This window comes from Microtus oregoni, unplaced genomic scaffold, assembly GCF_018167655.1.
Source record: "Microtus oregoni isolate MIOR12 unplaced genomic scaffold, Mior012 000002F_ref0000024, whole genome shotgun sequence".
In the NCBI taxonomy this organism is placed as follows: domain Eukaryota; kingdom Metazoa; phylum Chordata; class Mammalia; order Rodentia; family Cricetidae; genus Microtus; species Microtus oregoni.
The window spans coordinates 28,478,333-28,501,884 of record NW_024543061.1 but is presented as its reverse complement, the minus strand read 5'-3'; the positions used below and the strand labels follow the sequence as shown (position 1 = coordinate 28,501,884).

The following is a 23,552-nucleotide window of genomic DNA, read 5'->3' as shown; positions in this document are numbered from 1 at the left end:
ATGGGACGGGGAAATTCAAGCTTGCAGATATGTCCAGGCACACAGATGGGGCTTGTTTTCTGAATGTCTTGGAAAGTCGTTTAGAGTAACGAGGCTGCAAAGCTGGCACCGAGCGAGGGGAGCAGCAGGCATTAGGCTACCTCGAACAAGCTGCAATAGTAACCTTAAAAGACACCAGGACAAGCATTTCTCCGGGGCCAGGATTTAATTTTATTCCAACATTCCAGCAGTTTGGTTCCAGGTTTGAAGAGGGCCTAGGAAGACTTGGTGTAGACAAGACCCAGGTAAGACGAAAGCGTTTGTTTTGTGTTTCTGTCTGGGTGATTTACCTACCTCTGCGACTGCCAAGTAAATTACCTCTACTTTTCTTACCTCTGGAGACCTGGGAAAACTGGGTGTCACACTGAGAATAGAGTCCAGGAGGGGCTGGGAGAAGCCATCTCTTCTATAGCTATAACCTGTAATTATCTCCCAGTGTCTAGGGACAGACTCTGGCAGCCCTTGGACAGACAGACTGACACATAAATGCAAATTAGACTCACTTCATGCTAATATAAATCAGGTGGCAGAACGAGAGGCCAGATTCAGTCCCTTGTACTAATTTTATTATTCCCTAACACACGACAAAGAGGATATGTGGACACATTTTGATGTGATTTTCAGACACGCCAAGCTCTCACTGAGAAAGACATTTGATTTCCTCCATTATACTTGGCTTATTCTTTTCATGTGCCTGGCATAGACATGTTCTCAATGGTGATCAAAGTGATTGAAGCACTTGGCCCTGCAATGAAAACCGGGATAGACAGTGCCTACAGCAAGCCGTGTCCTTTCCCGGGAGTTGCAAAGACGGCCGAAGCCGGAAGCAGTCTGGACTGGTGGTTTTTTAAGGCAGAAGACGTGAGAGGGCCTCTGGGAAGCCAAAGCTGAAGACTCCAGTGAGGATTTGGGGCAGGGCAATCAAAGTCAAGTTTAGATCAGCAGGAAAAATAACAAGTGACTGTCACGGCCCTGGCTCCCTGCCAGGCACTGTGGTACAAATGGTGTCTGGACAAGCCTGGTTAGCCTTTGCAGTCCCATGACACCTGTACTGTCACCATCACCGCTTCACTGGTGGGGGGAAGCCGAAGTGTATAGAGACTGGCTGAGGCCACTTTAATCAGTAAAACCAACCTCAAAGCCACAGTTTACTTGAAAGATGCAAGACTGAGCAGTCAAAAGAACATTGAATAAGTCAGGGCGTCAGCCTGAGCTACGTTATGATGTGGGGATAAGCAGCCTTCAAGCCTCATGACAGGCTGCACTCATGGCTGTCCTGGGAAGGTCCCTTCTCCATCACAGCTACAGAGGAAGCAACTCAAATCCTGCCACTCACAGCCCACTGGCCCATACTGGTCATGGGCCCTCACCTTGCGGAAAGGGACTGAAGAAATATATGCCGGAGGACAGAAATACCAGATATGTGTGGGCACTTGCGGCCTCTACTGCAAACATAATTATACACTCCACTGGCCTGCATAAGCAAGAATAGCAGCTAAGCCGGATAAGGAGCCAACACGTCTGGAAGGGGTCAGTTTGGAGCTGAGAGGCTAGGGCATGCTAACCAATCAGGAATGACGACGAGGCTAGCATTTCAGATCTACCCGGGAGGTGGCACCATGTCTCCTTTCTTCCCTTCCCCATTCCCGCCATACTTAAGAGGAACCCTTTCATGCCATGGGTAGGAATCAGCTTGATAGGGTGGAAAGGGGGAAGTCACCAAAGTGTGACACGAATATATTTGAAAGACGAGAATTTCTCTTTGTGTAGTTGGTGGGATCTGAGGGAATTTGACGGCTGGGCAGCAAATCCATCTCTGGTGCAGGGAGGCAGCGAGTTAAGAGTTTTCACACAGAGGTGGATTCGGAGTGTGACTTTGGGGTTTTGACCCACACCAGTGTTTCTAGATGGAGAGGAGGCTATCACACCCAATGAGACAGGTTTTCATTATGCAGGAGTGAAGGGTAAGTTAGCATTCCTAATTCTTGTCATCTAAATATCATGATTCTTCCTGATCATTGTGATAACCAACGATGAATAGACGCCAATACATTTATTTGTTTCTTTGTTTGTTTATTTATTTTTGGTTTCTCAGGACAGGGTTTCTCTGTAGCTTTAGACCCTGTCCTGGAACTAGCTCTTGTAGACCAAGCTGGCCTCGAACTCACAGAGATCCACCAGCCTCTGCCTCCCAAGTGCTGGGATTAAAAATGTGTGCCACCACTGCGCGGCTCTACATTTATTTTTAAGAGCCACCTAGGGTTGGTCCCACTTTGTTGAGAATCCCTGATAAAGGACAGAGAGTAGAGCAACACGTGCTGAGCTTGTTGCTTCCGGGCTGGAGAGATGGCCCAGTGGTTAAGAGCACTGCTGCTCTTCCAGGGTCTCTGGTTCACTCCCAGCACCCACGCATTGGCTCCTGGTCATCTGCAACTCCAATCCCAGGGGTTCTGATGTCCTCTTCTGGTTTCTGCAGGAACTACATCCGGGGCGCAGACTTCCAAGCAGAAGCACAATCCCAACAAAACACATTGTTAAAAAAAACACCACACACACAAATACACTAAAAAAGGTTTGTTTATTACTAGTACCCAAGGATCCATCCCAGCAGAAATGGTAATGGGGCAGGAAATATAGAGAACCAGTGAGAAGTGTTGACCTTGGAAGTGAGTGTACTGGGTCCCGGTTTCACTGGGACAGGAACTTGGACTTTACAAACTCTCCTCAGATGATTTCCAGATGGCTGTGGTGTAGGTCACTCATTCTCACAGAAGCTTTAAGGCCAAGGAGAAAGACAAGAACAGCTAGCCTTCCTCCTCCCTGAAGAACAAACGGTAGCTGAGGCAGCATGCTCCTGCAAATGGAACTCCAGGGAAAGTCTTTGTTTGGGTGATGGTGAGGATGCCAACATGATGTGGAGGATGGAGAGCGGTGTAGCAGGTGGAGAAGGGAGAACAATGTAGCAGGTGGAGGATGGAGAACGGTGTAGCAGGTGGAGGAGGTATAACAGGTGTAGCAGGTGGAGGAGGGAGAACAGTGTAGCAGGTGGAGGATGGAGAACGGTGTAGCAGATGGAGGATGGAGAACAGTGTAGCAGGTGGAGAAGGGAGAACAATGTAGCAGGTGGAGGATGGAGAACGGTGTAGCAGGTGGAGGAGGGAGAACAATGTAGCAGGTGGAGGATGGAGAACAGTGTAGCAGGTGGAGGAGGGAGAACAGTGTAGCAGGTGGAGGATGGAGAACAGTGTAGCAGGTGGAGGAGGGATAACAGGTGTAGCAGGTGGAGGATGGAGAACAGTGTAGCAGGTGGAGGAGGGAGAACGGTGTAGCAGGTGGAGGATGGAGAACGGTGTAGCAGGTGGAGGATGGAGAACAGTGTAGCAGATGGAGGAGGGAGAACGGTGTAGCAGGTAGGCCATTACTTGTCCACCAGTGTTGACAAATCCTATTTTGTACACAAACACACACACACACACACACACAAGCCATGATGCTCACTCACTAGGACCAACCTTGGCTCTATTTCCATCAAGACTCCAGAATGAACTGTGCTTCAGTGCTGCACAAGGATAAACGAAGGCTCAGTCACAGGGCTATGGATGCCAACTTTGGGCTTAGATGGCTCCAGTTATAAACCTTAGCTCAAACTTTAACTGAGCACTGTGAACTTGGGGAAATGATTTTAAATCTGTTAACCTCTCCGACGATTGACTCCTTCTTGTTAATAAAATGGGCATTAAAACTTATGCTCAGGGTAATGTTCTAAAGATTAAAATCTTTAACCTGCGTTTGGCAAATGCATGCATGAGTGAAATTCAGACATATGTGACATACATGTAATCCAGACAATGAGTGGTGGTAGCATTAAAGATGGTGGTGCTGATACTGATGGTGATATAAGGATGATGGTGACAGACATGAAGATGATGGGGATGATGGAGGTGATGATAATGGCAGGGATGATAGTGATGGTAACTGATTGTGTCAAAGATGGTAGTGACAGGGATGATGGTGATAGAGATGAAGATAATGGTGACAGGGACGATGGTGATGGTGGCAGAGATGATGATGGTCATGACAATGACAAGGATGATAACGATGGTAGTTCATGACAGAGGGATGGCTATAGAGATGGTGATGATGATAACAGGGGTAACTGTCATGGTACTGATGGTGACAGGGATGACCATAGTGGTGATGGTGAAAGAGGTGATGATGCTTATAGTGCTGACAGTGATGGGTGATGATAACAGTGATGATAGCAATAAGTCTGATGGTCATAGTGGATATAGCGGCATTGAAGACATCAGTGGTCCATGATGCTGGTAGTGATAACTACCCCTAGAGAAACGTTGTGGTCCTCTAACAAATGATGCTCCCCATCTTCGGTGCAATGGAGACTATCTGACCAGGGTAAGGTACATATCAAATCTGTTTATTTCTTCTCCTCTTCTCCCCACCCCCGTGTGTGTGTGTGTGTGTGTGTGTGTGTGTGTGTGTGTGTGTGTGTGTGTTATGACAGGAATTCATGTAACCCAAACTGGCCTTCAACTCTTCTTGGCGTGCCTACTTCTGTCACTCAAGTACTGGGTTTCAGGCGTGTGCCATCATGCCTGGCTCAGTTCAGTTTTTATGAAACTGCTAAGCCTTAGGAATTATAAAGAGCATGTCCTTTTCTCAGGGAGCTCAAGGTGCAGTGGAAGAGACAAAGCAAAAGAAATGCTAGTGACGTAGTTTGGGTTGATAGGAGAGGGAGTTTTGCAGGCTTTGGAGAGGAGGTAACTTTGGAGCAGGAACCTGGAAATTGAGTGAGATTTTGCCAAATGGTAAAGAAGCAATGTACAGAAAAGCCGAGTGACATTAACTGCCATGTAAGTGTGACAGGGAAGACCTTAGGAAGAATCTGAATTTTATCCTTCCAGCAATAAGTTTGTAGATTAGTAATTTCTTTTTTTTAAGTTGAGGAGTTTCCGAGAGCAGTGGCAGTGCGCTCATGTCTACTGGCTATACATGGATCACCTTATGTCTATTGGCTATGTATCGATCACCTCATGTCTATTGGCTATACATGGATCACCTTATGTCTATTGGCTATGTATCGATCACCTCATGTCTATTGGCTATACATGGATCACCTTATGTCTATTGACTATGTATCGATCACCTCATGTCTATTGGCTATACATGGATCACCTTATGTCTATTGGCTATGTATCGATCACCTTATGTCTATTGGCTATGTATTGATCATCTCATGTCTATTGGCTATACATGGATCACCTTATGTCTATTGGCTATATATCAATCACCTGTCTATTGACTATATATCGATCACCTCTGCTTGCGGTGGGGATGGAGACAAGAGAATAAGTGAAGCTGTAAGCTTTTTGTTGTGAGTGCAAGACTTGAGCAGTAGGCTGAGTGTGTGGGGGAGGGGAAGCTGCCTTGGGGAAGAAGCAGGTTTCAGAATGCTAGAGAACCTTGTCGTGGATGGGGCGAGTCTGAGCATGGAGGGCGCTGGGGTGGAGACACTGAGTAGGCGGCTTCATTGGAGCCTTGGGACTGGAAATAAAGCCTTGAATATTGTTAGCCCAAGGGCAACAGTTGAAAATGTAGGCACGGCTAATAACTTATATAAAGATAATGATATAAGGACTTCATTTTGTGTGTGTGTGTGTGGTTTTTCGAGACAGGGTTTCTCTGTGGTTTTGGAGCCTGTCCTGGAACTAGCTCTTGTAGACCAGGCTGGTCTCGAGCTCACAGAGATCCGCCTGCCTCTGCCTCCCGAGTGCTGGGATTAAAGGCGTGCGCCACCACCAGCCGGCCGATATAAGGACTTTAAAATGTCAAGAAGAGGTGGGGTTTGAGGAGGGAGATGGCCAAGGTCCAGCCCAGAGGACTTGCCAGTAGGAGTTGTCTAGGCAGAAGAAGAAGCTACGCTCAGCAGAGCAGAGCAGGGTGATGGTGAAAGAGGCTGCACAGGACTGTAGCACCGGGGAAGGAGGGGAGCCAGCAGGGGGAAGGAGGATTATCTGGACATTTACCACTAAAGCCATCTCCTCCCGTGGTACTGGTCTCAAAGGATGATGCCGCTGTAAGCTGGGCGCTTGAGCTGAAGATCTGGGAGTAGTCCTCCCTCACACTGAAACGCCTTGGGTACACATACCCACATCGCCCTGGGTCTGCCCCATTCTCCCGGCCATCTCTTTAGCTCATGGTTCTACCATTTTTTTTTAACCAGTTCAGTGAACTTCTCCTCAAATTGATCTCTTTTTATACCTCATCCATCTTGTCTTCTGGAACTCTGAGTCCTGTAACTAAGCCACACATTTAGCTGCAGTGAAGCCATCCCACCCCAACTCCACTTAAGTGATGCCCACTTCTCTTCAAGACACATGAACTGGGGCTTCTTGTGGTCCCCAGGTAATTAGGAACAATCACCCCCGCTGCATTGCATCTTTACTCAAAACCCTTCTCTTGTTCAGAATCTCCCAACCCCAAACAACTCCTACCCTGTGGCAGCAGTGGGGTGGCCCAGTGCTGAGAAGGAGAGGAAAAACGCTCTATGCTCATCATGAAGCATCTTATCCAGACCATAGCATTTCTGTAGACCTCTGTTCATTGACGTAGAGCGCATTAGTGGACAAAGGACCTCTGGCAATGGCAAAAATTTAAAAGCAGCATCCCGACCAGTTTGCTGTCACCCGCCCGGAAAAGGCAAGTCCAGGTTTCCGAAGCTGATAAGAGGGGGGCGAGATAAGAGGGGGGCATCCCAGTTAGAGCTATAGCATTCAACAGCCACCCACCAACGGGGACATCTGCGATGGGAGGAATCCTTGTTACCTAGGTGACCAAACGTCCAGGCTTGCCCAGGAGAGGCCTGGTGTATTTCTGTTGTCCCAGTGAAATTAAAGCTTCCTTTGTCTCTCAAAACTGGATTTTCAATTATATGGTGATTGGGATTATTAGCTGTCGTCAGAGAGGGAGCAGACTGAAGACAACCCTGTGACTGGTCTTCCACCCTTTGTTCTGTTATTGTGGGCAACAGTCCACCATTTAAATGCCACAGTTTAAAGCCTTTCCTGGAGCCCCAATCCCCAGTTCCCATATCAGTGTGTCTCGATCTTCACCATCAACTGCAATTGTACATTTCCTAGCCCCGCCATGGGGAGGCAGTATTGCATAGCGGTCATTTGCACAGGGTTAAATGCTGAAGACTTGAGGTTTGAAGCAAAATGATGGATTGTAAGGCTAGACTAACTGGATCAAATCCCAAGTCTACCACTTAATAGCTGTGCATCCTCGAAGAAGTTGCTTGGCTTCTCTGTGAACTCACCTGTAAGTGGGGAAATGTATGGATCATGGAGTAGGGCAGAGGGAGCAGAGCTGGCCACACCCAAAGTGCCAACTGCCATTGTTAAATGACAGCCAAGGCCAAGCGCTCAGCACAGGGGCCTGCTCTTTGTGAGTACTCAGAGCACGAGGAGTCTTCGTTATTTACCCCTGTGAATGAATGAATTCTGTAAAGAGGCGCAAGAAGATGAAGACAGAGAAGATGTTTTAGCAGAGAGGAAGGCATCAGGGCCGGGAGAGGGCTCAGTGGTGCTCACTGTGGGCCCTGACAACCTGAGTCTGAGTTCAGTCCTTGGGACTCACTGCAGAAGGACAGAACCGACTGCATCGAGTTGTCCACGGACCTTCACTCATGTACCGTGGCATGCATGTCCTCCACAAATAAATAAACGTAATCTTTTTTTTAAAATGAAGGCATCAATCATTCTTAGAAGTGTTGCTGGGGACATCATACGTGCGAAAGCTAAAATGTAATGACCCGAGGAGTGAGAAAGAGGAGAAAGTTTGTGACTTCAGGACAGGATGCTAGACATAGACAGCCTCACCCCGCTCTTGCCTTCACCTAGAGATGCCCATTCTCTCAACAGAGGCCTTGGGGGTTACTAGGGGAGCCTGCATCACATCCGGGCATGGTGACAGGCAAAGCTGGTAGGATTAATATGAGAAACAACAAAGCAGATGGGCTGGCTTTGGAAGAGGTCAGCCAGGGTCTACTCTCAACCCTGTGGCCAAGCTTAAAAAAAGAAATAGAGAAACACTTTCAAGGAGTTTTTGGAACAGTATCAAAGCTGGAAATAAATTTGAAGTAAGGAATAGTAAAGAATGGACCTGGTAGAATGGATGTTTATATGATAAGCTTTGTCCTAAAATATAAACATTATAAATAGTAACAATGCATGTTTAATAAATAGAATATATTTGGTAAATATGGTTTATAAATTCCTAATTTATTCTTGGGTTAACAATAACTGACGTAAATACATCTCCAGCCTCTCGGTCTTTGCTAACTGTGTTATGCTTTAGCTATTTGGATAAACAGAGCCATACAAAACCTGCAACATGCTACAATGGTGCAGTATAAAAGGATTGATAAAACAATGTTCCCAGTCCTACTTTGACTATATTTATTGTTTTGCAAGGTTCCTAGTCAATCTATGGACTATAGTTATGATTTAAAGTTCTATTTTGCTCTCAGAGAACTTTCAATTAAATCTTCAACTCAAATTAAAAATAAGTGGGACCTGAGTGGGACAAACTATTCCTTGGAGCCCAGACACCACTGTGTACCCTCACTGCACAGAGCGCTCAGACACCACTGTGTGCCGTCACCGCACAGAGCACCCAGATACCACTGATGCCGTCACTGCACAGAGAGCTCAGATGCCACTGTGTACCCTCACTGCACAGAGCGCTCAGATGCCACTGATGCCGTCACTGCACAGAGAGCCCAGGTGCCACTGTGTACCCTCACTGCACAGAGAGCCCAGGTGCCACTGTGTGCTGTCACTGCACAGAGAGCCCAGGTGTCACTGTGTCCGTCACTGCACAGAGAGCCCAGGTGCCACTGTGTCCGTCACTGCACAGAGAGCCCAGGTGCCACTGTGTCCGTCACTGCACAGAGAGCCCAGGTGCCACTGTGTGCTGTCACTGCACAGAGAGCCCAGGTGCCACTGTGTGCCGTCACTGCACAGAGATCCCAGGTGTCACTGTGTGCCATCACTGCACAGAGAACCCAGGTGTCACTGTGTGCCGTCACTGCACAGAGAGCCCAGGTGCCACTGATGCCGTCACTGCACAGAGAGCCCAGATGCCACTGTGTACCCTCACTGCACAGAGCGCTCAGATGCCACTGATGCCGTCACTGCACAGAGAGCCCAGGTGCCACTGTGTACCCTCACTGCACAGAGAGCCCAGGTGTCACTGTGTACCCTCACTGCACAGAGAGCCCAGGTGTCACTGTGTACCGTCACTGCACAGAGAGCCCAGGTGTCACTGTGTACCCTCACTGCACAGAGAGCCCAGGTGCCACTGTGTCCATCACTGCACAGAGAGCCCAGGTGCCACTGTGTGCCCTGTCACTGCACAGAGAGCCCAGATGCCACTGTGTGCTGTCACTGCACAGAGAGCCCAGGTGCCACTGTGTGCTGTCACTGCACAGAGACCCCAGGTGTCACTGTGTGCTGTCACTGCACAGAGAGCCCAGGTGTCACTGTGTGCCATCACTGCACAGAGAGCCCAGGTGCCACTGTGTCCGTCACTGCACAGAGAGCCCAGGTGCCACTGTGTCCGTCACTGCACAGAGAGCCCAGGTGCCACTGTGTCCGTCACTGCACAGAGAGCCCAGGTGCCACCATGTGCTGTCACTGCACAGAGAGCCCAGGTGCCACTGTGTGCCGTCACTGCACAGAGATCCCAGGTGTCACTGTGTGCCATCACTGCACAGAGAGCCCAGGTGCCACTGATGCCGTCACTGCACAGAGAGCCCAGATGCCACTGTGTACCCTCACTGCACAGAGAGCCCAGGTGCCACTGTGTACCCTCACTGCACAGAGAGCCCAGGTGCCACTGTGTGCCCTGTCACTGCACAGAGAGCCCAGATGCCACTGTGTGCTGTCACTGCACAGAGAGCCCAGGTGCCACTGTGTGCTGTCACTGCACAGAGAGCCCATGTGTCACTGTGTGCCGTCACTGCATAGAGAGCCCAGCTGTCACTGTGTGCCGTCACTGCATAGAGAGCCCAGCTGTCACTGTGTGCCGTCACTGCACAGAGAGCCCAGGTGTCACTGTGTGCCATCACTGCACAGAGAGCCCAGGTGCCACTGTGTGTCATCACTGTACAGAGAGCCCAGATGCCACTGTGTCCGTCACTGCACAGAGAGCCCAGATGCCACTGTGTCCGTCACTGCACAGAGAGCCCAGATGCCACTGTGTGCTGTCACTGCACAGAGAGCCCAGATGCCACTGTGTGCTGTCACTGCACAGAGAGCCCAGGTGCCACTGTGTGCCCTGTCACTGCACAGAGAGCCCAGGTGCCACTGTGTGTCATCACTGTACAGAGAGCTCAGGTGCCACTGTGTCTGTCACTGCACAGAGAGCCCAGGTGTCACTGTGTACCCTCACTGCACAGAGAGCTCAGGTGCCACTGTGTCCGTCACTGCACAGAGAGCCCAGGTGTCACTGTGTACCCTCACTGCACAGAGAGCCCAGGTGTCACTGTGTACCCTCACTGTACAGAGAGCCCAGGTGTCACTGTGTGTCATCACTGTACAGAGAGCCCAGGTGTCACTGTGTGTCATCACTGCACAGAGAGCCCAGGTGCCACTCTGTGCCCTGTCACTGCACAGAGAGCCCAGGTGCCACTGTGTGTCACCACTGTACAGAGAGCTCAGGTGCCACTGTGTACCCTCACTGCACAGAGAGCCCAGATGCCACTGTGTGCTGTCACTGCACAGAGAGCCCAGGTGTCACTGTGTGCTGACACTGCACAGAGAGCCCAGGTGTTACTGTGTACCGTCACTGCACAGAGAGCCCAGGTGCCACTGTGTGCCATCACTGCACAGAGCAGCTATGTAGGAGAACTGAGGGACCCTTATGCCAGGAGGAAATGGCCTGGACATCTTTGGGACAGTGACTATCTGGTGTGGGTTCCAGGGAAGTGGGAACTGTCTTTGGTTATGTGGCTGCAATGGCATCCAGAATGAGACCAGGTACAGCATGAGAGAACCTCCGGTAGAGACCAAGAAAACAAGGGGAAAGTGGGAGTGGGGTAAATGTCCAGAGCCAACCAACAACCCTTGCAAGGATGATGTGTCCTTGTGTGAATGGCCATGGTCAGGGGTCAAGTCCATCCCCAACTCTTCCTAGCTTGATGATGACTGTTCACTTCAGCCTAGCAAGGCCAACTGCATTCCTCAGATTAAGTCCTCAGAGAAGCTTAAAACTATAGGACACAAATGGTAGAGCTCATGTCCAGTCATTTGTTGTATTTTGAAGTTCAGTTACACTTCACATTCATGGATGAAGATGGAGCCTAAAGATCTTAATACCTTAAAATAAGCAGTTAAATAGAATTGTTGAGGCAAAGGTGTTAAAGACAGCGGTTAGCACACACGGCTTTAGTGAAGTAAATGAAACAAGAATTTGTGAAACAGAAGATAAACTATGAAGTGGGAAACAAGGGACCTAGGACAATTGATGAAGTATAAAACAATAAGGAAATAGTTAAAGGCACCCAAGAAGTAATGAGGAGCAGAGCTGGCCACGCGGAAAGTGCAGCTGGAAAGGCGGGCTTGAGGGGGCGGGATTTGAAGAGGAAATAGATAGATGAAAGCCTCGAGGGGGAGACAATAACAGAAGATGGGGAGACATCCAGAGTGCCAGAATGCTCACTGCTGAAGGACATTCGGGGGAAAATCATTTAAAAACGTAGTGGAAGACAGTGTGTCTGACTGAAGGAAAGCCTGAAACACCAACTGGATAGGGCCCTCGACAAAGAATCAAAATTAATCATTTATTAGAAGATACTGATACATAGGCATTTTCTGGTTAGAAATTACTTTTCAAGACTAAAGAAGAAAGAAAACACAGGCTGCCCACAAGGGCTCTTGAACATTCAATGCCAAGAATCATGATTTCCAAAAAGCATCTTTTTTAATGAGTAAAATTATTTTTGGTGTCATTTGCTAGTGAAGAAAACATGAAAGTATTTTCAGATAGATACAGATTGTTCTAGAAAGGGCGTTGTTTTTGTTTTGTTTCAGTGAAAATCATAAAAGTGAATCAAGATGCACAGAAACATTTAAACTGTGTTATTGTTGCATCGAAGACATGATGCTGTATGTGGGTGTGCACCTGTGGTCGTAGCTCTCAGAAGGCTGTGCCAGGAGGGATGAGAATTCAAGAGTGGTCTGGGCTATACAGCTAGACCCACCTATCGAACTAAATAAAAATAGATAAATGAATCAAGCCAGCCGTGAGCATTGAAGCCCTTTAAGGAAACAAGAAGCTCCCTGATAATGTCAATGTTGAGTTGGAACTGTGTCAACAAACAAGAGCAGTCTATCATGAGAAAGAAAATGTGAAGTCTTTGGGTGGGGGGAGCCTACACCATATCTAAATATTAAAATACTTGGAAATAATGACCACCTCACTGAAAAGTGCCCAAAGTAGGGTCAGCCTGTGGAAAGACCCTTTGTGAAACTTTTGCAAGAATGTAAGCAGAAAGTATTCCCAGACTTAAATTGTGAGAGAGGACTTTAGAATACTAACAGTGCGTGAAGTGCATTGTGAGTGTGTGTATGCTTGTGTGCACGTGTGTGTGTGAGTGTGCACATGCGTATCTGAAATTAATTTCTAGGAAGAGAACATATTTATAAATAATACAGCAAATAAGTAAATAAATTTGGTAGAAGACACTTTCCCTGAGAGAGATAGAGAGAGACAGAGACAGAGGAGATTGACTTCTTCTATGGTTCACCAAGCACTGGGCCAAATGAACTTTTAAGTGGTCCCTAGATTACCTGATCCTAGACAAATTCTCAAAGCATATGAGTAAGCAGAAAAAGAGAAGACAATAGGTTCCCCCACGCCCCCAAAAGTAAGACTTGGGTTGTCATTTAGTGTTCTTTAGTTTACAACACCAACTGCTCTGCAACACCAGTAATTACAGCTCTGAGCGAGTGAGGCTTTTAAACTGCTCAGCCCACCTTCTGTAGGCTTCAAAGTATGTGTCATGCATTGTTCCCTACTGAAAAGACTACATGAAGAGATTAGTATCAAAATGAAAAATATATTGAAAATAAGATGTAAAAAAGACACAATGCGGAGAAGCAGAAGTATGTAATGGCCTTAACCATGTTCCAATGAGATTAGGGAGCAAAGTGCAAGACTCGGTTAGACTTCAAAGAAAATATGTACTTTCTATCTAAAATAGCCAACAATTCCTCTTACTACATTTACATAAGGTAGGAAATGTTGTTGATTTTTTGCTCCCATCCTGTTCCCAGTCCCACTTGCTTGGGTCAGAGGTAGCTAGAACACCCAACGTTTTGATGAGATTACCCATGTTACAGGTTTTTTGTTCCCCCAAGACCCTTTCAGGTGAGATGTTCTACCTTTTATTCATGCACTTCCTTGAGGAAGACCGGGAGAGTGGGGTCCTTTGGCTTTGGACACATTTGCCAGGTCCTCAAGGACTGAGATTTCTGTGCTGGACTCTCACAGACACAGACGAAGATGAGTCTCTTCTCAGTGTGTTTAGGAAGCCAGAATCTGCTGAAGATAGTGTGATCATGGACAAAACTGCCTACCAATTTTAAATAAAAACCTTGAATCCTAAACTTAAAATATCAACAAACTAACAGTGTGGTCAAATAATGGATCCTGAACCCTGGAAAAATCACGGGCTTCACAGTGTTTTGACTTTTCCAAAATGTGCCAAGATGGCTTCTGCTTGTGCGGAGAGGGAAACCGTGGCATCTTCGTGTCTGACTCTGGAAGATGACTCTGAACACTTACACATTCTGAAGAGAGCATGTGAATAATAACTCATGAGGTTGATTTAATAAATCCATCCTAAACCCTACACCCCACAGAGACTAGACTTCCCTTTCAAATGCCCATGAAATATTTATTAAGTCACAGATAATGTCTCATGTCTCCCAGCACACAAGGTTTTACTTCCATAATCTCAGTGTCAAGGAACCGGAAGTAAGCAGTGAAGTACCTCATAACTTCTGCCATAAGGAAGATATTTATGTTTTTATATCAACAAGTCATGAGGAAGACATAATAATAAATAAAAAAGATAAGAAAGATCCAGAATGGAAGAAAGTCTAATCCAGAGGTTGTCAAATTTTGGCCTACTCCCTGTTTCTCTAAAAAAAAATTTGTTGTAACGGAATCACTTTTATTTGTTAGGGCTCAATGATTACTTTTATGCTTAAAAAAACAAGTTGTTGACATGGAGACCATATACCACGCCCTCAAGGGGCCTAAAATAGTTACTGTCTGGCTCTTCACAGAAACAGCTAACTGACCCCTGAACTAAGAACTGAATCCAGTAGGATTGTGCAAAGACTATCATTACTGTGGTGGCTTTCTGGGTGTTTGCCTGTGTTGGGACCCGTGCACTAGGTAAGAAGGCCTGGCGTTTGGCCTCATGCTCTATCTGTTATTACCACATTGAAATTCTTAAGAACTTTCCAACAAGGACTCTGAGTTTTCATCCTGCACTAGTCCTAACTGCTAATAAAGAAAGTCGAAGGAGCAGTAAGTATTTCTAAAGCTCTGTAGTTTATTACTAAATACATTAAAACTATGATGAAATCTTTGGTCCTCCCTTGTCCCATTGTCTGCCTAACACAGTTCACCATGAGGTTGGTGCCTGCTAAGGGGTGGGGAACTTGCCCCCTTTAGAGCCGATATGACTCCTCCATTTAAGCATCTGCCCTTCTTTTTTTCTGAAGTTCTAAAGAAGCCAGGGGAGTATCCATCAAACTGCCTTTCTCAGATGCACATTTTTTAAGTGATACAGAGAGGACCCCTTCCTGTGCAATTGCTAGAAAGACTGCAGCAGTTCACAGCATCTCCTCCACTATGTGTAAAAGACACTGAACCAGTGCTCGACCTACTGCTGCAATGAAAGGAATGGAAACGAGGCCATTGTTGGGGGAGGTCGCTTGTTCTTCCCGGCCTCCTGGCTAGCTTAGACCCAAAATAATCACACAGAAACGGTATTAATTAAATCACTGCTTGGCCCATTAGCTCTAACTTCTTATTGGCTAACTCTTATATTAATTTAACTCATTTCTATTAATCTGTATATCACCACAAGGTCATGGCCTCCTAGCAAAGTTTCAGCATGTCTATCTCCAGTGGCGGCTCCATGACATCTCTCTGACTCTGCCTCCTTTCTCCCAGCATGCCATTTAGTTTTCCCCACCTACCTAAGTTCTGCCCTATCAACAGGCCAAAACAGTTCTTTATTCATTAACCAATCAAAACAACACATAGACAGAAGGCCCTCCCACACCAGGCCATGTACAAAGCAAGGCATCCTTCTACTGCACACTGCTGCCATAGCAGAGAGAAGATGCAGATGTGACAGATGATGTGGGCAATGCCATTTAAGGAAATGAAAATGTGCTCATAGGTAAAGACAGTAGGGTCTCTGGCCATAGTCCTCATGCCTGGAAGCAGGTCACTGCGGGGTAGGCAGTGCCCATGTCTGCTGTGGGGGAGAAGTATGGTGGACACTGCCTGTGTCCGACTGTGGCTGGAGGTGAGCCTCGTGGTGGTCTACCTTTTACTTGTCTTCCACCCTTGTGTTTATGACAGGGAACTGGTTGTTTTGGTTATGCTGTATTTTAAAACCCTGTCCTGTGGACCCTCAGTGTTTGTCACTTCCCCACCAGTGACAACTAGACATAGTAGCAATCTTTGAGTGACATTGGTCTGTCCCTTTTTAGCCTTCTGGGGATCACTCAGCTTTCTTGGAATCATCTCTGAACCTGCAGAGAGTGAGAAATGGATCCAAAGCCATGCAGTTTGCCCACTGAAGCACCTTTAAGACAGCTTAACGCTTTCTGTCCTAGCAACCATGCCACTTGTTTGTTGAATTTGTGCCAAAGTTTCAGTAGTTCATGTCAAAAAATGTGTGTAAGCTTTTTTTTGGTTGTATGTATGTGTGTGTGTATTCATGTGTGGGTACATGTGAGTGTGGTGTATGTGCATGTTACATGTTAGTGTGTATTGTTTGTGCATGTATTTGTGTGTGCAACTGTTTGTGTGGCATGTGTGTGGTCTATGTGAGTGGTGTGTGTGTGAGATCTGTATAAGTATGTGGTGTGTGTGTGTGGTGTCTGTGTGTAGTGCCTGTATGCATGCATGTGTGTGTGTTGTGTATGTGAGTGTGCTTTTGTGTACATAAATGTGTGAGTACATGTGTGGTATAAGTGTGCTTGTGGGGTGTGTGTGTGTGTGTGTGTGTGTGTGTGTTGGAAAGGCAGAGTGGAGAAGGGAGTACCTCTCTGGTTAAGATATCTTCTGAATCATGAGCCACAGAAAAATCCTGATATCCTAACACGGCGCCTGTATGGTACTTGTAGTCGACCAGAAATTCCCTACAGCACTGCTTTCGGTTATTTTCAACAGCACATTCTGGTTTTTCAATCTTGTTTTGTTTCATTTCTTTGAGGAAAAAAAAAAAAGCCTGGCCATGCCCCAATCACTGATTTCCCAACTCCCCAACTGCATTCTGCAGTGTAAGCGTCATTGTTTTCAAAGCCATCAGTTGGGTTGACTAAGGGGAAGTCACATGGCAGTAGGAGAGTCAAACATCCTGGCTGGTAGAGGCCTCACAGCACCAGATGGAGCAGGATGTGTGTCCCCAGACCAAGGGCAAAGAAGAGGGCTCAGTGGTGTGGTTTGGATCTGACCTGGTGTGTGAAGAAGTAGAAGTGGCAGCAAGAGTCAACAAGGTCCAGGAGGAAGACTTGGCTGTGGCCACAAGGGAACAGCTGATAAGGCCAGCTGGGCAGAATGGGCTCCAACTTCTTAGGAAGAGGAGCAAAGGAGAACGAAGAGGGTGGGGCGAAGTTGGGAGAGGGCACACAGTGGCAAGAGGGCTTTGGCGCTAATTCTGGGTCCACCCAATATTCCTGAAGTCTACTGAACACATCCATCCCCACCCAGGATTGTCTGGAGACCCAAGAGGGTCACTGACATCAATGACTTAAGCCAGGTGGGGCTAAGGATGACTGGGGCCTGACCATTTTGTAATCTCTCTCTTAGCTACTTCGCTCTCCCTGGTAAGAGGTTGGTGGTGGTGGATTCAGCCACAGGCTTGCTTGCTTGGTTACCTTTTTATTTATGCTCTGGTTGCTTGTATAGCAAATGTGTTTTCTAAGGCATTTAACAGCAGGGGTGTTAGAAACTCTCAGAAATAGGAAAGAATGCAGCTTTGTTCAGAAAACAAATGGGTAAAATCTGGGATCTCTGTCTTTGCCCCTGCTCTTTGCTTATTAAACCTTGGAAGTGCCTGGCCTGTCACCGGAGGGCAATGCCAGGTTGTTCTATACAGAATCCCTCACTAAGTGTGATGTCAAATAGTTCTTGACTTCTTATCCTATTTCAAATGCTGGAGACAAACTAGGCAAACAAAAGTAAGGAGCCTTGCAAGTGCCCTGTGCAGTGATGGCTGATAGAGATGTAGAGTGGACAAGGATGGTTTCCTTCCCTGGGGAGTAGTGAGCCCTTTTGCGAAAGCCACCGCAGTTGATACTGGGAGATGACACTGATCTTGGCTCTGATTGGATCCCAAGTGAATCGAGTGAATCTTCAAACAGAGGATTCTGTAATGCTGTCCCCAGTTAGAATTCCTGGGAGGCTATTTTAATTCCAAAGTTTGATGGAATTTGTACTTACAGACTAGAGATGCAAAAATCCCGAGAAGAGACCCTTCACTAGTTCCATTACCACAAAACCCACCAAGTCCGAGGGAAAAACATCTTCTTGTACTGTTTATATTTGGGTTTAGAGAGAAGTTTTGGTTTCTACCTTGCAGCGTGGATAGCAATGGCTAGGTTAGTCCTACACGGCTGGAGTTCAGGTACTAACTCTTAAACAGACAAATGGGACATGCCATGCCATATAAGGTTAACGACGCACAGATGAGTGGAGAAAAGCTGAGCTTGAATACATGCTGCCATTTTCCCAGCCAACCCTGGCTTCTCCTGTTGGGATCAGGAATCTGCTTCTGAGCTCAGAGTGAGAGGGGCCACGTCTGAACTACCAGAGGTCAGCTTCGCTGGGAGTGGCCAGCCTCCTGAGTGGGGGTTTGGGTTCAGTTAGGGTTGTTAAGTATAAAACCCCATTGTTTCACAGTGTGTTGAAGGGCTCCTCTCTCCCGAGCCTGAGTCTCCGCTCTCAGTGTGGCCGGGTTCTCACAGAGGTCTGATGTTAGGTGGCACTTGAAAGATGTCCTGGGGCTCATGGTCTATGGTCATTCCTGTTAGGCAGTGGGAGAAGTGGTGGAGAAAGGGTTTGGTTTAGAAGGTTGGGTTCAGTGGGGGGGGGGGATAGAAGAGGGAAGTTGGTGTGGAAATGAACAAAAAATGAGCATTATATATGTGGATGAAATTTTCAAATAATTAAGACACTAAATTTAAAAAATAAAAGGCCTAGAATAACACCCAGCACAACCAAGAAAAGAAAAAGATAGGGAAGGAAAGGGCTTCAGAACCTCCAGCTCAGCTCCAGCAGATCTGATGCCCTCTGTTGGCCTCAGGTGCATGTATCACACACATATTAAACACACGTGCACACACACACACACTCAAACATGCACACACATGTACCCACATAACACACAGAAATAAATGAGTAAACGTAATCAGACCCCAGCAGAAAATGTTCGCAATACCAAGTGTCGGAGCAGAAAGCACGGCACTGCCTCAGCTCCCAGCAGGACAGGCTGGGGCTCGGCTGGGCTGATCTGTGCGAACGGCATAACAGATCTTAATAGACAAAGCTAAGATCGTCCCTGCTCTGAGAGCCTGAGCAGGAGCACTGTGGTAAAACAGGCGGAGTCAAGGGGGTGAGCAGAAGATCATAAATATCACAATGTCAGATCCAGAAGATTCAAAGCCTTTCCTGATGGAGGAAGGTCATTGGCCAATAAAGAAACTGCTTGGCCCTGTGGGTGGAGTAAAGAGAACAAAACGCTGGGAGGAAGAGGAAGTGAGGTCAGACTCGAAAACTCTCCTCTAGGGAGCAGACACCTGAGAGAGACACCATGCCCCGCTCCGGCATGAAGCTCCGACCCAGGATGGACTAGGCTAGAATCTTCCCGGTAAGACCGGTGCTCACTGATTATTAGAGATGGGTTGATCGGGATATCAGAATTAGCCAGTAAGGGCTAGGGCAGAAGGGCCAAGCAGTGATTAAAAGAATACAGTTTGTGTGTTGTTATTTCGGAGCATAAGCTAGCCATGTGGGCGGCCGGGTGTGGGGGACGCAGCCCTGCCGCCCCATATTACTACACTTTCCAAGTCTAAAAATCTCACAACTACATATTTTCAGAGAACTGATTTCCCTCCCTTTGGTGGCGCATTCCCTTCTGAGATAGTGAGAGGTTGAGCCATTTTCTTCTTTTATTTATTTTTCTAAATAACCACATTAGAGTCAAAAGATTTTCCTCCATGTTTAACTCTCAGTGCCTTCTTAAAATAAAGTCCACCAATTGGTCAGTTATTATTTAGGAAACCTGCTAGATTCAGCTATCAAATGATTTATTTAAAAATTCTATAGATACCTGTATTTATAATCAAATTAAGAATTGATATGTAATTTTTTATGTCAGTATCTTAGTTAGTGTTCCTATTGCTGTGAAGAGAAACTATGACCATGGCAAACTTAATAAGGAAAACATCTAATTGGGGCTGGCCTACAGCTCAGAGGTTCAGTCCATTATTGTAATGTCAGGAAACACGGCAGCACACAGGCAGACACGAAGCTGGAGAAGTACCTGAGATGTCTACATTTGGACCCAAAGGTAGCATGAAGAGAGTGTGTCATTGGGCCCGGCTTGAGCATCTGAAGCCTCAAAACCTGCATACCCCCAGTGGCACACTTCCTCCTAATAACGCCAGCCCCTAAGTGCCCATGGAGGCCATTTTCATTCAAACCACCACAGTCAGTTTGCTGATTTTATTCGCTGGAATTGGAATAAAGTCGTTTAGAGGAGCATATAAATAACAGTGCCATCAAGATGTGGAGCCAGCCTGTGATCTGTTCGAGCCCCGGGGCTTTTGATTGTCTGCTTGCTTCAGTGTAAGAGTTTGGAGTGGAGGCCGGGTTGGCAATGGGAGATGGAATTGGAGGAATTCTTAAAAATTTTAAAACGGCCTTACAGATAATTTCCAAATTTTTTCCAGTTCCAGGTAAGGAATGAGCCCAGTTCATGGGTTGGTTCTGCATAGAGCGGTAGACTGAAGAGGAACCCTGCACAAGGTGCTAACGCATGCCGCTTTGTCCCGCAGGTCAGGAAGCGTGCTGCACCACTGGAATGAAATCTACTACTTTGTGGAGCAGCTGGCTCACAGATTCATCAGGTGAGTGTCACTCCACAGTCCCTTCTCTCATGGCTGGTGGTGAATCCAGCCCATTCACTGTTCCGAAAACTCCTGGACACCGTGGGAGTGCACACTGAGCGGACATGTGGGTAAGGTGCTAGGTGACCAACTAGTGCCAATCTGCTTACATTCCTTCTGGTTTTAATGTGAACACAACACAGCCCTGAGCAAGTCATGGCTGGTCACATGACCCCTGCTTCCTATCTCTGTGGACTTGACCTCATCTTCCCAGGCAGGTTTGAGCATGGTCACTATGGACTTTGGAGGTGCACCCACTAAAGGAGGTGGCATCACCGTCTGTGGAGTCACACAGCTTTCTGGATGCACCTGCACCATGTTGTCAAGATCCTTGATGCAGCTGGTGTGAGCATTGTGAGAGCTGATGCGGGTCCCATGGTGGTAGATGGTCTCCATGGAGACCAATGTGAGTGAGCACAAAACTCTCCAGTCCATTTCTATAGCACAGGGTATTCTGAGTCCAGGGTAATGGCACACATCCTCCTCCCACACTTAGTTATCAAGCAACATGCTCTTACCTCCCTAAGAGGAAAGGAAGGGTAGCCTTGAATCTGCAGCAGGAATCACATAAACCTAAACCCAGGTGACTTAGAAAGTAGGTGTTGAGAGGAGAACATGGAGAGGAGGCACAGTCAAGGTGAGAGACGGTGTATGTGTGATGCTAAAAAAACATTTAGACAAATTATGGAACTTGGATTTGACAGTCTAGATTGAGAGCCGTTGGGGAGCCTTGGGTTGAAAAGCTTTGGTGAGAAACTTCAGCCTTTTGGATCATTTCAGTTTAAAGCCTTTTTGTTATGGAGCCAAACATCCTCTCCTGCACTCTCACCCAGTGACCCTTTCAAGTGACACAAACCACATCTACATCCAAGTCCTTGACAGCGTCTGCTCTGTTTCCACTTGCTGTCCTCATTTCTCCCTCTGAGTTGAGGGGCCCAGGGGAAGAGGATCCAGTTGGGTGAGATGAGTGTTGAATCCAAGCTCCCTGTGCAACCCCAGCAATGGGCTTAACCTTGGATGAACAGAGGCTCCATAAAAGGAACAGACAAAGATTAAGTGTATGCACATCCCATCACCCAGCATCTGCATGGAAGTGGCCTCCAGCGCTGTCTGCCAGGGCCATCAGTGGTTCCATGCTCTTCACTATATTAGAATCAAAGACACAGTGGGGCTATTGAATCAATACTTACCCCAGTCTCCTGCTGTACAGATGAAGAAAGAAGGAACCAGAGACATTGCCAAGGCTTACTCTTAGACCTCAAGGTGCTTTCCTATGGCCTCCCCCCTCTGAATTCCTTGGCTGTGGACTTAGTGTTGGTCATACTTCCTGTCTCTGTGACAAATGCCTTGGAGATCAGCCTAGAAGGAGGGAAGTTCATATTGGCTCATGGTGGCAGAGGTTTTGTGCCCTGCTACCTCCACTGTTCTCAGACTGTGCTGAAGTAGAGCTTCCTGACCTAACGTGCAGTGTAGCGATGCTTCTTGCATCCTGGTGGGTATGAAACAGAGGCAGTATCAGGCAGTGACTGGAGACCTGGTAGAATACCAAGAAAACACCCCAAGTAACCCACTTCCTCCACCCAGGTCCCATATTCCAGTTTCCCTACCTCTCAGCAGACTGTTCAAATGTTGACTCTATCAGTGGTTTGAGCCATCCATGAAGGTGGTGTCTCTTGATCCAGTCTGAAGCCCCACCTCGGAACACTGCTTACATCAGCTTCAAAACATAAGATTTCAAGGAGATGCTCCATATTCAGACCATAGCAGATCCCTTGTGTGCAGGGATCAAGACTGTCACCGAGTTTTGTTTCTGCAACAGTCCAAGGACTGTTAACAGTGCTAGGTACACTCTTGAATAGGGATGGGGTTTATTGTGTTCAAATGGTGCTGGGGAAACTGAATATCTGCATGTAGAAGAATGAAACTAGATCCATATCTCTCACCCTGAACAAAAATCGATTCCAGAGGATCAAGGACCTCAATTGAAGACTTGAAACTCCAAAACTGATATAAGACATATGCATAGGTAAAGACTTTCTGCACAAGACTCTGGCTACTCGGAAAGATAAGGCAAATGATTAACAAATGGGGCCTTGTGAAATTTAATGCTTTTGAATAGTGAAGGAAGCTGTCAATCAAGTGAGGAAGTAATCGATAGAATCAAATAAAGCCTTTGCCAGCTACAGACCTATAGGAGAAGCAACATCCAAAGCATACAAACAACTCAAAAATTAATCATCAAGGGGCTGGAGATATGGCTCAGCGGTTAAGAGCATTGCCTGCTCTTCCAAAGGTCCTGAGTTCAATTCCCAGCAACCACATGGTGGCTCACAACCATCTGAAATGAGATCTGGTGCCCTCTTCTGGCCTGCAGGCAGACACAGACAGAATATTGTATACATAATAAATAAATAAATAAATATTTAAAAAAAATTAATCATCAAGAAAAGAAAAACTAAGAAAAATGGGCTATGAAATTGTACAGAGAGTTCTCAAAAAAAAAAAACTATCTGAGGAATACAAATCAAAACTACTTTGAGACTCTGTCTCGTCCTAGTCAGAGTGGCTGTTACCAAGAAAACAAATTCCAGCGAGCATGTGTGGAAGGGAGAAGCCTTATCTACTGTTGTTGGAGTGTAAACTGATGCAGCTATTATGAAATCACTGTGTGGGTTTCTCAAAACCTGAATGATGATTTTATTTATTCCTTAAATAGCACACTGTGGGGTAGAGGTAGCGGGTAGATACTAGCATATTACATCACTGCTGACTGAAGAGGGTCTTTCTGAGTTGAAATCCTTTAATTCCCCTTTGTTCTGACCCCCTCACCTTCCTAAAAATAATTCTTACTCTACACCCTTTCCTTGAGCTCCAGACCTATGCTTCATTCCCATCACGCTCAGGAAGTAGCCCCATTTCCTGGCCACTGAGAGCCTAGAGGGAAGCAGACAGATGTTCCCTTAGCACCCAGTCCTGTCCCAAAGAGTTGCATGCCTGTCCTTCCTGCAT

General features: G+C 46.8%; 1 protein-coding gene across 1 annotated transcript in view; it reads left to right on the top strand.

The window, feature by feature from the left end:
• Antxr1 (ANTXR cell adhesion molecule 1) overlaps positions 1–23,552 on the top strand; it is a 191,321-nt gene that overhangs the window by 5,590 nt on the left and 162,179 nt on the right. The window contains exon 2 of the mRNA XM_041639405.1: positions 20,433–20,504. Within this exon, the coding sequence (XP_041495339.1) occupies positions 20,433–20,504 (72 nt within the window). The remainder of the gene's footprint in view (positions 1–20,432; positions 20,505–23,552) is intronic.